At 40.2% G+C, this 14,052-nt stretch overlaps 1 protein-coding gene across 4 annotated transcripts in view; it reads right to left on the minus strand.

Annotated features, from left to right (window-relative positions):
• Window positions 1-14,052, minus strand: part of LIFR (LIF receptor subunit alpha) — a 78,795-nt gene that overhangs the window by 45,656 nt on the left and 19,087 nt on the right. For 3 of the 4 annotated variants that reach the window (XM_055325195.1, XM_055325194.1, XM_055325193.1), the window contains exons 2-4: window positions 8,553-8,713; window positions 6,583-6,697; window positions 3,466-3,605 (exon numbers count right to left, since the gene is read on the minus strand). In XM_055325195.1, the coding sequence (XP_055181170.1) occupies window positions 3,466-3,605; window positions 6,583-6,697; window positions 8,553-8,694 (397 nt within the window). In that variant the 5' untranslated portion in view covers window positions 8,695-8,713. Of the gene's footprint in view, window positions 1-3,465; window positions 3,606-6,582; window positions 6,698-8,552; window positions 8,714-12,582; window positions 12,600-14,052 lie in introns of those variants that run through there. The other variant, XM_055325196.1, reaches the window with a different exon arrangement.

Genomic DNA, 14,052 nt, shown 5'->3' on the forward strand with positions numbered 1-14,052 from the left:
ATTAGTCTTATAATTTAAAAATAAGTTCTTAATAAATTTAAATAAAATTTGCTGGCCACAAGTGCTCTACATTGTATTTTGTAAAACATTTACAGCTGTACAGGAAACAGTACATGTGGCTCCAAAACCAAAACACTATATGGCAAAGTCAATGGTTTCACAGCTATGTAAGAACAGTGGAGGATGCTTGATAGGACAAGTTTTAAGTAGGAGCTGGTTTTAAAACAGAAGGAGCCATATGATATCAGTATCATATACCTGAAACTAATATAACAAACACTATATGTTAACTAACTGGAATTAAAAACTTAAAAAAACAAAACAAAAAAACAGAAGGAGCAAATGAGCAAGAAGTTGCCTTAGTGCCAGGAGAGGGAAAGTTCAAGGTCTGGTGTGACCTGAGAGCAGAGGTTTCTAAGAATATGGTTCTTTCAAATGTTTCAGGCTGTCACAATATAGTCTAACTTAAAAATTATGAAATTTAGGAGCATTTACACTAAAGCAATATTCATCTATTAAAATGTTCCCTCCCTGAAAAGTACACATAATTTACATTTTGTCTAAATAGAAGTGGGCTATTCTTCAAAACACAAGTCATATCTGGTATTTCAAGCTAAAGACAGAATTAATCACAATTACACAAATGAAAGATTTAAATACACACATTTTCTTTGTTACTTCTTAGTACACTTCCTCACAGTAAAATGGGAAGTATCCCTAAGCTCCCATAAACTATCATCTGCATTTCTTTCCAGCTAAAATAGACACTTGAGGACAATATTAACTTGCTTTCTAGAGGACAGGAACTTTTCATCTGGGAAATAAATTTAATCACTTGTGTTTGTTTATTTTTTAAAGCTAGTCCATCTTTACCCATAACCTCCATGCTCTTTTTTGCTTAAACATCAGAAGATCGGAGCTTTCCCAGCTCATTTATAGGATCCACATTATTTATTCTGCCTCAGACAGATCCATATTTTCAGGTTATTTTAAGAAACTGAGGCACTAAAAGTCTTACAAAGCCTTATTTTTGTGTTTGCCCTTGTCAATTAGAAGCTTATTTTATATATGCATATATATATTAAATATACCTTGTTTGCTTCATATGTATAGTGTTGAAAGCATCTGGAGAAAAGTTAACTTCTCATATTTTTATTCACAGCAAACTGCCAAAAAACCCAGATCCTCTAACATACAGGTACACTATCATTTCATAGCTCCTTCCGAACACAGGAGGTACTCAAAGATGTGCTGATGCATCCATCTCTCTTGTATTCATCTAGTTTGCTTTTCAGTTTTCTTATCTGTATTATAGTAGTAGTATTAGTAATATCTTACTATTGGGATGCTGTTAATCTAATATTCTGATCATAATCAGACCCAATATATTAAAATTCTATCAATAAATTACATGATATGTAAAAATAACAAACTATTCATCTCATAAGTCATCTAGAGTCTGTCTTAATGTGCCCTTCTAGATCTTTCTGTCAAATACTATCACCTTCAAGTAGCTTCCCGGGGCAGAACTTTCTCAATATCTGCTGAAAAATCAGACAATACAAACTGGCTCTCAGAGTCCTGGGGACTTTTTTAAAAATCTGGAATAAAACTAAGTTAGATTCCTTACACCTTACTACAAAATAAGTCTAGATGGGTAAAAGATTTAAATCAAGTATGATAACCAAACCAAAAGCTCAAAGAAAAACAGCAAATGAGTCTATTTATATAAAGACAAAAGCCAATGAAGTTTTAAATTTTAAACTTGGAAAATTATTTGTAGCAAATTATGACAGAATTAATAACCATAATATAGGGAGCTCTTGTGAAGTGACGAAGGAAATTCTGAATTTCAACACAAGAGAAAACTGAGAAAGAATACAGACAGTTCAGAAAAGAATAAAAATGACTGATTTTTTTTTTTAAGTAATCACAGAAACGCAAAAACAAAGTGCTATAATTAGGGGCCTTCAGACTGAAATGGCAAAACTAAGAGAAATGGACAATATCAGCAAGGAAGTAAAGAACAGGCCCCTCTCATAGGATATCTGTGGAAATGCAAAGAGACTCAAAAGTTCTGAAGAACAACTGCCAATGGACATCAAAAGTCCTAACAAGAAGATTATCTCTAGGGCAGCATTCCCAATTTAGGAATTTAGCCTAAGGAAATCACCACTGAAATTAGAAACATACAAGTGTAAAACATGCTCACTAAAGCACTGGTTATAATACTGAAAAACCAGAAATAAAAATCCCAATGTTAATAATCAATCGCTTAACATAATTACAGTACCTCTATTCAATGGAATACTATGCAACCTATAAAAATAAGACAGATTTAGATAACACATTGAAAATCTATGCCTCTGTTAAGCAGATTATAAAGTAAAATGAACCTTACTGTTTATATGAATATGCATAGAAAATATATTTACGTGTTAACAGTATTTCTCTGTGGGTATTGAGAGCTGATCTGTACAAAACACTCTCACCTGGATCTCACATTCAGCTACAGAAAGAAAACAACAAACATGGCTCTGCTTTCTTTATCTTGAAAGGCAGTGAGACAGATGCGAAGTTCCTGGAAAGCTTGCTTTGCTATTGTCCTTTCAGAATCTGTTCTATCTCAGACACAGACCACTCCAAACAGGCATCTTATCCATGAAATTGGACAGGTCACCAAGTTAATTATATTTTTCCCCCTTGTTTCAAAGTAAGTCATCTTTATAAAACCCATTATATCATTATGATGCCACGCCTATAATAGTTATCAAGAGCAAACAAACCTGCTTCCCCCACCATTAAGAGTCAAGACTCCTGGGGTTTCTAAGGTCTCACTGTGTAGCACAATTTCCACTTCCATCAGCCTGGGTCTATTTCATGACTCCACTCAGCCTGTAACCTAGATCGTAGACATGCAATCTGTCTACAAGATGCCTGCCACATGCAAGGCAGTAGGCTAGGAAAGAAACTCCCTGCTCTACTGAACCTATTTTCTTGTGGAAGTGACACATAATAAGTTCCTCATCACATAATACATTAGTAATGCAACTGTAAGAAATGCCATAAGGAAAAACACCCATGCCTAAGGGAATGTTAAGACAGGAATAGGGTCTCCTCTAGGAGAGTAAAACTACTTCCTAAAGCATGGGACACCTGAGAAGTTCTGAAAGGTATGCAGGAATCAATGAGGCGAAGAGGTGACAAGAAAAGCATCCAAATGTGGAAAGGATCCTGAACTCTGTGACATCTACTTTGACTAGAAGGCAGTCTGCTTCCTTCCCCATCTTGGCTATGCTCCATAAGTCACAGTCAATGGTTGCTGGGAAAATCCAAGTGTTAGTCTAACAACTGAATTTCAAAAAAAGAAGAGTAAATTTCTGACAATTATAAAGCACTGCAATACTAAACAGAAAGGCACTGTACTGAGTTATTTTCAAATCAAGTTTCTTTTCAAATACTTACAAACATTCTTTTCATTCAGTGTGAATTTACTTATAGGATTTCCGAAATCATACAGACGGTTTATTGTTATTTCATGATCACCAGGTAAAAGAGCTGGAATTTTAGTATTTGTTTTCTCTGATTGATAACAAGAATGGGACCTGCAACAGAAAAAATCAAATTTTAATTAGCAGATAAAGTGACAGTGCAATTTTTATAAAAATATGATTAGCACAAAATGTGCTGGAAAATACTTTTTTTTTTTTTTTAATTCATGAGAAACACAGAGAAGGAGGCAGAGACACAGCAGAGGGGGAGAAGCAGGCTCCCTACAAGGAGCCCGATGCGGGACTCGATCCCATGACCCCGGGACCACAACCTGAGCCAAAGGCAGAGAGGTTCAACCACTGAGCCACCCAGGCGCTTTGTTCTTTTATACAAAAACATGATATGTTATGCTGCATCTTAAGACTGAAAAAAAGTTGGGGGGGGGTGGTGCCTTGGTGGCTCAGACAGTTAAGCATCTGCCCTCAGCTCAAGTCATGATCCCAGGGTTCTGGGGTTGAGTCCCACACAGGCTCCCTGCTCAGCCTCTCCCTCTCCTCTGCCTCTCCCCTCTGCTTATGCTCTCTCTCATAAATAAATAAAATCTTAAAAAAAAAAACAACCCTGAAAAAAAGAGGTTAATTACTGGTAAGTGCATCAACGTGGAGGATGAATAACCAGACTGTACTAGAAAGTCGAGTGATAGGAGGGATGATTATTATCAAGAAACTCAGGATTTTAGCATGCCCTTCAAACTCCCACCAACCTCCCCCCTGCAGCCTTCCCGTCACCCTGCACTTCTACACTTCTACATCATCATAGGTCTCATGCTGAGATGGCGCTCCACACAAATACTGAGGATGGGAATGAAACTAAACTGGCTGCTTGTGGCCTCAGACACACCTTCGATCTGTCCACTGCTCCTTGTTTTGACCCAAGGTTTAGCATGAACACCTTCTCACCTGCTCTGCTTTCAAAACTCTTCTAGTTCCCCACCCACGAGCTCCTCCACAAAAGTCGCTTTTTTCCCCCTTGGTTCCTTTGAACCTTCACAAAGCCCATTTACATTCTCTTTATTGTATTTCACATACACTTCTAACCTCCCATGCAAATCTGAGCTCAAGCAGAGGGGCAGTGCAGTGTCTCCTGCAACCCTGCACAGGCCTCTTCACGTTCTTTACTCTGGACTCTGACTTAACAGGTCGGCTCACTGCTTCTCATCCTCACAGGGGCAGGACTCCTTAGCTGCCAATAACACAAAACCACCTGAATTCACTAAATGGTGCTATTTCATAAGATCATGCCATTGAACCCATATTCTTTCAGGCTGGAATGTTCTCTGTCCTTTTTCTGAGAAACTGGGTATTCACACTCCATAATCACACCTCTGACAGGAGCCCCACACTCCTCAGTCAGTGCTCCCTCAGCCCTTCACATATAATTTCCATCAGCACTTAACCCACAGTGATTTGTTTCTTGTGAACTCCTGGAGATTCTGAACAACCTCCTCTCTCTTTGGCCTGAGATAGTCATTTATGTTATTTACCAAATTTTTCAGGTTCTTCCCTTCTGGATTCACAACAGGATTACAGTTCCTGCTCCTCTGAATCAACGCATGGCGAATTGGCTTTATTTGCAGAGAAACGTGAGCAAAAGTCACATCTATCTCTTCGGGAGGGAAGCTCTGGAAGCCAGCATAGGCTGTGTTGCCTCTCCTTCCTATCTTTATGCACTGGAGGGTAAGAGACCCCTAGGCTTGGGTCCCTGAGGAGAGACTTGGGGCAGAGATGCCAGCTGACCCAAGGTGGACACAGAACACAAGGAGGAAATAATCTTTTATTTTCACAGCAGAAAATAAGGAAATAAGATGTTAGGGCTATTTCTAATACACAAACAAGCTCTTCCTGGTTGACAAATCACGACAAAGCTTAGACCAACGCTCAATAAACATACACCAAATGGGAACAAAACACCTGAGTAGTACCTGAATGCCCACTTATGTCAGTTTACATTAGGACCACCCATCAGCAAAACAGGACTTGGAGCTGCTGTGCTGAACTACTCTGGTGACGCTGAACCACTCAGAGCCCTGATGGAATTGGGGGCAAGGGGAGAAATGTTTTGGTTTGCAGACAGTCCAAAGGCCTCACCTCTAGGCTTCAGAGCCTGTGGCCCTCTCCAAGATTACCTGAGAGGGGAAGGTGGTGTGAGGGAACCTGTCACTGACCTCCTAATGTCCATTCCCCCTTTCCCTTAATAATAATAACTCAAGGTTTATCCAGGCACTTGCCCACCTCTTATGCAAAGAGGCTTCATCATTTGACTAAATTCTTTCAATGAGACGCAAGCAGAAGTGTTGTGTGGGACCTCTTAGAGGTCTCCTTAAAGAAAATCATCCTTTTCCTCACTGCTTTCTGGAATGAAGCCATGACAGCCACTCCTCAAGCATTCTTGAACCATGACATCACATGCTAAAGATGGCACAGCAGCATGATAAAGAGGAACCTGGGTCTTTCATCAATGACCATGCCAGCCTTGAACTCCCCGCTCCAGAGCTGACATTTCTTGTTAGGCAAAGTCAAAACCTGAACCTAACTGATCTAGACAGATGTTGATTTGGGATGGACCAGTAAAACTTTATAGCAGATTAGAATCCACAGTAAAAGTGTATTTCATACTTAAAATTCATATAATACAAGAATCAAAGCTTTGGAGAAGGTTTGTTTCCACCTTGATTGATAGAAGATTCAGACTTTTTAGGAAATAGAGGGTGAAGATTTAAAATTTTCATTTAAAAATTTCTAGAATAAAATATGCTCTAATATTAAAGGCCTTTAGTCATATCTATTAGTTAACCAAAGTATTTCTTTTTTTTTTTTTTAAATTTATTTATTTATGATAGTCAGAGAGAGAGAGAGAGAGAGAGAGAGAGAGAGAGAGAGGCAGAGACATAGGCAGAGGGAGAAGCAGGCTCCATGCACCGGGAGCCCGATATGGGATTCGATCCCGGGTGTCCAGGATCGCGCCCTGAGCCAAAGGCAGGCGCCAAACCGCTGCGCCACCCAGGGATCCCAACCAAAGTATTTCTTTTACCTGTTTTCGATGCAAATTTCATAAACAGTACCATGGCCTGCTGCAGAGGGTGCTTTCCAAGAACAGTCCCATACTCGCAAATTGTTAGTTATACACTTCAAATCACGAGGAGCCCCTGGAGAAACACAGAATATGCTTAATAATTTCATTGCACAACAAACCATCTTTAATCATGAGTATGAGCATATGTGTCTGCACACGATGCAGGTCCTCTGTGCAAGGATGAGCCTGTAGTCACAGAAAGGGCTGGTTTTCTTTTTTTTTTTCTTTTTTTGTAGCTGTGGATTAAAAAATGAGAGGAAATCAATGGAAGTGGGCCAAGCATGAGACCACTCAGGGACTGAGCCTCCGTCAAAGTCCTACCTTTAGCCGCTACAATAAATGGAGGGAGGGACTGCAGGTTCGAGGATGAGACCCAGAGAGAGCCTGGAAGAATTTTATCTCCAGTAGCTCCATTGGCCCCTCTTCCTCCCTGCTAAATAAAGTAACTCTAAGTAAGAATTACGTGCTTCCCATGCTCACAAACACTACTTCTAAGCACTTCCTCCCAGCCAATGCTGCCCCGCTGCCTATAACCAGACTGCCACCTCTATAGAAACCCCACAACCGATCTTTAAATTTTTACGAAGTAGGGATGACTGGGTGGCTCAGTGGGTTAAGTGTCTGCCTTCAGCTCAGGTCATGATCCCAGGGTCCTGGGATTGAGCCTGTCGGGATTCCTGGCTCAGCAGGGAGTCTGCTTCTCCCTCTATCCCTGCCCCTGCCTGCCTCCCACTGTGTCTCTCTTTTTTTCTCTCCCTCTCTCAAATAAATAAAATCTTTAAAAAAATTTTTAATGAAGCATATCATATTTAAATAGTAATGAACTCACACAAGCCTCTGAAAAATATGTCTTTTGTGTAGGCCTAAAAAACTGAAAAGTAACAAGTAACTCAGAAGATTATAATTTCAATAGTATTTATTCATACTATAAAAGAATACTAGGTCATGGAATACATTAGCACTGTACAATGAAAAACTAAAAAGAGAATGAAAAGAAAGGAGGGGTATGAGAGGGAGGACAAAAGGAAACCGGAAGAGGGAGAGGGAAGGAGGGAGGAAATAAAGCAATTAGAGTGTATAAGAGGTTATTCCATCTCAGACTCTCTCTATAAATGTCTCTGAAAGGGTTTTTTTTTTAATTTTTACACCATTGGCATGACATTTACAATAGCAATAAATTATAAAGCTACTTACATGAGACAGAAAACAAAAATGTTAGAAGCACTCACATTAGAAATCATCAGTAACCATAACTAGAATTATTTAAACAGTGATCTCAGAGGAAAAGATCTGTTTAATTATAGAAATAATATAAAAAAAAGAAATAATATAAAACTAAATCAGGGGCAGAAGGATGATAATGTTTTTTATAGAAATAAGCTAAAAAAAAGAAATAAGCTAGATAATAACATCTACATAAACATTCGTAATATATTTAAAGAACATGAACACAACATGTTATTAAAGAAAGAGATTTAGATTTCATTTACGTGACATTCAGAAAAGCAAAATTATAGACAGAAACTAGGCCAGTGTTGGCTTGAGAGAGGGAGGAGAGAAGCTGAGGATAGAGGAGCATAGGGAATTTTCTGGAATGGGGAGTGTTCTGTGTCTTCATTGTGCTGGTGGTCATGTGACTGTACACATTTGTCAAAACTCACAGAGTTTTATCCTAAAAGGGTGAATTGTATTGTATGTAAATTATACTTTTTTTTTAATGGATAAAGAATATTTAGACCTAGCTTTAGGGACCTTTTAAAAAGAGAGGAATAGTGTATAAAAGAAGAAAATGACAAAGAAATTGATTTTAACCACAGAAAACCTGAAGGGTTCAATAAAGATACAAGACCACCTCATAATCAAAACAGTAATTGTGAAAAATAGCAACAGCATTGCATCAGTTCATTCTAAGACTCAGATGCACTTACCCCTTTTCTCACTATTCACTTGGTTCATTAAATACAGGAGAATAAATGTTAATGAGAGCCACTGGAAATGTGAAGTCATCCTCCGTCCGTTACTATCCACCATCCAGGGTGGTCTTCTCAAACGTAAGGAAATGTTCATCATCCGTGCAAAGTAGTCAGTCCTAGATGAGAAGAATTTCAAATGGTGTTCAAAGTGCTGCAAAGACACCTCTTCCACTGTGCACAGCCACAGAAACTTTGCAGACATTAGACTCAAGCTGCCCTGGGTTTAGGAGATGTGAATAATCGAACACAGCTGTTGCTTTAGGGATCCATTATAGGGTCAATTTTCAAATGACAGGCTTCAAGTTCAAGATTATAACCAAACACATATTTCTCAACTCTCCATTACAATACTACTACAGTAGCACACTACTACCAAAAAGCAGTGCGTGAAACGGAAGTTTTTACAATTTTAAATTACCTGGAATGACAGTTTTAATTTTAATTAATATAGTCATTTGTGGTAATATTTTTTTCTTTTTCATTTATGCTGTGATATAGTTTCTATTTCATATAAATTTAAATAAAGGAAAAACTAGGATAAATAATAGTATAGAAGGTTTGCAGATGTGGCAAAAATAGTGACCAATACACACGAATGCCTAAAGTGTAACAAACACCACAACAACTATAACGGGAAAGGGACCGCTAGTAAATGAAAGGTGTCAACACATGTAGGTGAGCAATGACTGAATCTGATGCGCCATGGGGGAGGGGCTGCAATGCAGGCTGGTGCTTTCAGCCTAAGAGCTCCAGGGACGCTCACTTCTTAGCAAATGACTAGAGACAGCCTACCACATGCCAGGTCCCCATCCAGGCACTGGAGGTACACACTGAACCAGACAAAGTCCCAGCCCTCAAGGAACCTGGAATCTAGTTGGGAAATACATATACATAAACCACTAAGAAATTTAAGATCTTAGTATGTGCTTTAAAGTAAATGTGCGTAGAGTGTGAGTGAGTGAGTGAAGGTGTTACTTGAGCTAAGGCGTAATGAGAAGATGGCCATGGTAAGCCCTGGGGAAAGAGAAGTAGCAGCAAATACAAAGACCCTAAGAAAGGACAAGCTTACTAGGTTCGAATGTCAGGAGGAGGAGCTGCGGCCAAGAGGAGATGGGCGGGTCAGGCCACGAAGGAGCTCTGGGCCACGGAAAGGATTCAGATTTTAACTACTCAGGGGGGATCCGTGATCTGATCTGCAACTCTGGGAAGATTTCTCTAGCTGTTACATCGAGGGTGGACTCTAGGGGAAGAGTAGAGGTAGGGAAACCAGAGTCCAGGTGAGACCACGAGTGGTGAGGACTAGGGTTCTAAGAGCAGAGGTGGAAGAGATGGTCAGATTCAGGATCTGTTCCAGAGATGGAGGGTCTTCCCAATGCACTATAGGCAGAACAATGTGGTGATTTAGGAGCATGGACTGGATATCTGGGCTCTTTCCATATCTTGGCTATTGTGGACATTGCTGCTATAAACACTGGGGTGCACATGCTCCTTTGAATCATTATTTTTTATCATTTGGATAAATACCTAGTAATACAACTGTTGGGTCGTAGGATAGTTTTATTTTTAACTTTTTGAGGAACCTTCATACTGTTTTCCAGAGTGGCTGTGCGAGGTTGTGTTCCCATCAAAACACGGACGGAACTAGAGTGTACAACGCTAAGCAAAATAAGGCAGGCAGAGAAAGACATATACCATGTGATTTCACTTACATGTAGAATTTAAGAAACAAAACAGATGAACATATGGGAAGGGGTAAAAAGCAAAAAAAAAAAAGAGAAAGGGAAACAAACTATAGGACACTCTTAAAGATACAGAACTGAGGGTTGCTGGAGGGGAGGTGGGCAGGGGAGATAAATGGGTGATGGGCATTAAGGGGGGGGCACTAGTTATAATGAGTAGTGGATGTTATATGCAACTGATGTGTCACTAAATTCTACCCCAGAAACTAGTAATACAATATATGTTAACTAACTTGAATTTAAATAAAATCTAAAATAAAACGAAACAAAGATAGACCAGGGCTGATTCACAGCTTTGCTACTCGTTGTGTGGTCTTAGCCTCTCTGCGCCTCAATTTCTTCATCTGTAAAGTGGGGATGGTAACAATATTTTCCATTAGTTGTAAAGATTAAAAGAGTAAATATGTGTAAAGCACTTAGCAGAGTGCCACACATGTAGTCAGTGGTGTAGTACAGTGTGTTGGGTGAGATATAAGGAGAGGAAGCAAAGATAGCTATAGGATTTGGTGGAAGCAGAACAATGGATGGGGTGGTGGTACCATTTAAATCCTCCCTGGGTTCATCAAGAGGGAGGCAGTGATTTACTATTTATAGGCTGTTTATAGGCAGTCTGTTTATAACAGAGGTCTAAGGACCTTAACCTTGACATGTTCCTACTTCCAAAACAGAGGCATTCCCTACAGAATGTAAAAGAACTGCCCAGGAAATGAGAGCAGCTAACAAAGACACAGGTGTCCAAGAAGAGAGACTTCCACATCTGACACTGAGGGCTTCCTCAGAATAATGATGTTCCCATCCACTCCAGCTGAATGAAGCCTGCCAGCTGACAAGCCCTCTCAATGCACTGAAAACTCTGTCAGACTTAACAGTTACTCATTTTTATACTAGAACAAACAACCAAGGATCATCACACATACAAGCAAAGCCTGCTTTTAAAACAATAAAAAGAGATTCAGAGGAGAGAGGATCCCTAGGAGGGAAATAAAAATTACTCCCAGAGAAAATGGGGCTAATATAGAAAAGAGGAAAACTAAAAACAGAAAAATTGCCTCTAAACAATATTCCAGAGTGAATATGGCATAGCCATAAAAACTAGAAGAAGATGCAATGAAAAAGCAATAATCAGAAATAAAAATCGCTCTTACAAGTGAAATGTATTGGCTAATATTAAAAAATTTTAAAAGACAGATAAAAAATATTGGGCAATCTTTCAGGAAAAAAAACAAAGATAAAAACAACATGTGAGAAAAGATGTACAAACAGGGACCTGACGGGGAAAAAAGATCCAACATCTAAATAACTGGAGTCCAAAAAGATAGTTCAGAAAACACTTTCCTTAGCAAAAGGAGATGGCAAGATCTCTTCCTGGCTATTGCCGAGTACTGTCAAAAACTCAGGAGACAAATCTCGAGTAGCTTACGTAATCATAACCAAAACAGACACAAGGCCTAGGCACACATTTAAAAAAATGGTCAACTCTTTTTTTGCTGAATAACTTTCTAGTCACTTCTGGTGCCACTGAGCTTATGTATTAGAACGAAAATGTATTCACGGAATGTCTAAAATGCCAGCTGCTGAAGTTATAGAATTCCACAGCATGGGCAGGAATAACAACTGAATAAAGGAGTCCCGAACACGACCAAACCAGGACTGAAACAATCACAAACCATATTCGCTGATGGGCTAAACATCATCTTAAAATGAAACAGTCCCTTGCTACAAGTTTACAGTTGTTCCGGAAAAGAGATGTGTGTCCCATGAAGTGGCAGGAGGGGTAGGGCCGCCACCGAGGTCCTGGAGCAGGTCCTGTGGATGCAGACTCTCATCCTGGCTCCACTGCTAATTAGCAAGACTGAGGCCAATCACTTAATCCCTTCCGGCCTCGGCCTTGGGAGCTGCAGCACAGGGCCAACCCTGCTCCCAGTCCACATGAGAAACTTCCCAAAGCTACGGTGTAATATTCCACTCCTGTGGGCAGGCAGCGAGCGAGCAGACACGTGAGCACAAGGTCAGCACCAGCATCAAGGACACCACCGAGCAGGCCAGTGAGAGGCAGGCTGGGGTGCTGGGACAGGAGAATCAATGACACTGTCACCAGACCTGCTTAACTGAATACAGGCAGGATAAAGAAAACTTTCTTTTGTTAACATTTATATCAAAAATGTTGAGCAAGTCACATAGGCCATATGATATGCTTGTAACAGATCTGACTTCCCTACTTAAGCAAACATTTCAAATGGACTCACCTGAGGCCAGAGCAGTACACGGAGAGCTTTCTAACGTACTGTAAGGGGAAAAGGACACATGAAACTAGTCTCTGCTCCCTTCTAAAAGAAACATTGCCAGAATTTATTTTTCCCCCATCGATGCCTTATTCCTCGAGAACACATTCTTAGAGAGTTGCAGGAGCTAATTTCCAAAATTAGGATCACTGTCACTTGCTGCAGCAGTAGACTGCAAGTGCACATACCTGGAAGGCAAAACAGGTGACAAACTCCACAGGCAGGTGCAAACCGGAGCTCGCCTGCCTAGCCCAGAGGTGCAGCCATAGGTCTTTTGCCAGATTTCTGATTTTTTAAACCAAGGTAGAAGCCTGGGAATTTATATGAAAAACTCAAATTCGTCAATGTAAGGAACTAGTTTGTAGTTCTTAAATATTCTAAAGGCCAAACCAAGTATGTCTTCAGACTGTATCCTACCCGAGGGCCACCAGTCTGTATCCTATGCAACACAATTATGTTGGGGATCCCTGGGTGGCTGAGCAGTTTAGCGCCTGCCTTTGGCCCAGGGTGTGATCCTGGAGTCCTGGGATCGAGTCCCGCACTGGGTTCCCTGCATGGAGCCTGCTTCTCCCTCTGCCTGTGCCTCTGCCTCATTCATAAATAAATAAATAAATAAATAAATAAATAAATAAATAAATAAATAAATAAATAAATAAATAAAATATCTTTTAAAAAAATACAATTGTGTTAAAAGATTTAAAAATGTCAACAAACCTTTTTAAGAAAACGGATCAAGCAAAATCAGCTTATACAACTGTTGGAATCGAAAGAAAAAAAAATCTGTGTTTTGCTTGTTTTATTTATGTCGTATCCTCACTTCTGCCTTAGGACGTCAGCACCGGCTCCCCATGTGCAGAGCTTGTGAAAATGAAACAGCCCACAAATGCACACTGCTTTGCTTTCTCCTTGGCTTTGAAAACTCTGGTTCCAGTCTACATGAGGTTTTGGTCCTTTCTGCCTGGGATACTTATAAAAGAGAGGTGAAAGAGGAAAGTAATGGCAGAGGAGGACCAGAAACTGTGGTCCAGATAGGTTTTGTTTAGTCTGTTTTCTCTTTTTGGTGGGGCAGAAGGGGAAGGAGGTGGAGGGGACAGGGACAGATGACAGAGGGCTAGTGCATTCTGCCGGCAGGACTGTCCCCAGCAGCACCAAGGTCCGAGGGAAGGGTCTGAGAAACACCTGTTCAGTCAGAAAGACGTGAGTAAGGAGGAGCCAGAGAATCTTTGATCTCGAGAACCTATTTTTCTGTCATCACAATGAGATACTTCCCTTGTCACTGATTCACAAAAGGAACTGCCCACTGGAGGGAGAAAAGCCACTTCAACTACAACATGAAATAAACATGTACGCAGGTCCCCAAACCTACAGGAGAGGAGATGCTAGAAGGTCTGCCCCAAGTGAGAGGCCGAATGGAACGTAAGCAGGATCCATACT

The sequence above is a fragment of the Nyctereutes procyonoides genome, unplaced genomic scaffold, assembly GCF_905146905.1.
Source record: "Nyctereutes procyonoides isolate TBG_1078 unplaced genomic scaffold, NYPRO_anot_genome, whole genome shotgun sequence".
NCBI classification, from domain to species: domain Eukaryota; kingdom Metazoa; phylum Chordata; class Mammalia; order Carnivora; family Canidae; genus Nyctereutes; species Nyctereutes procyonoides.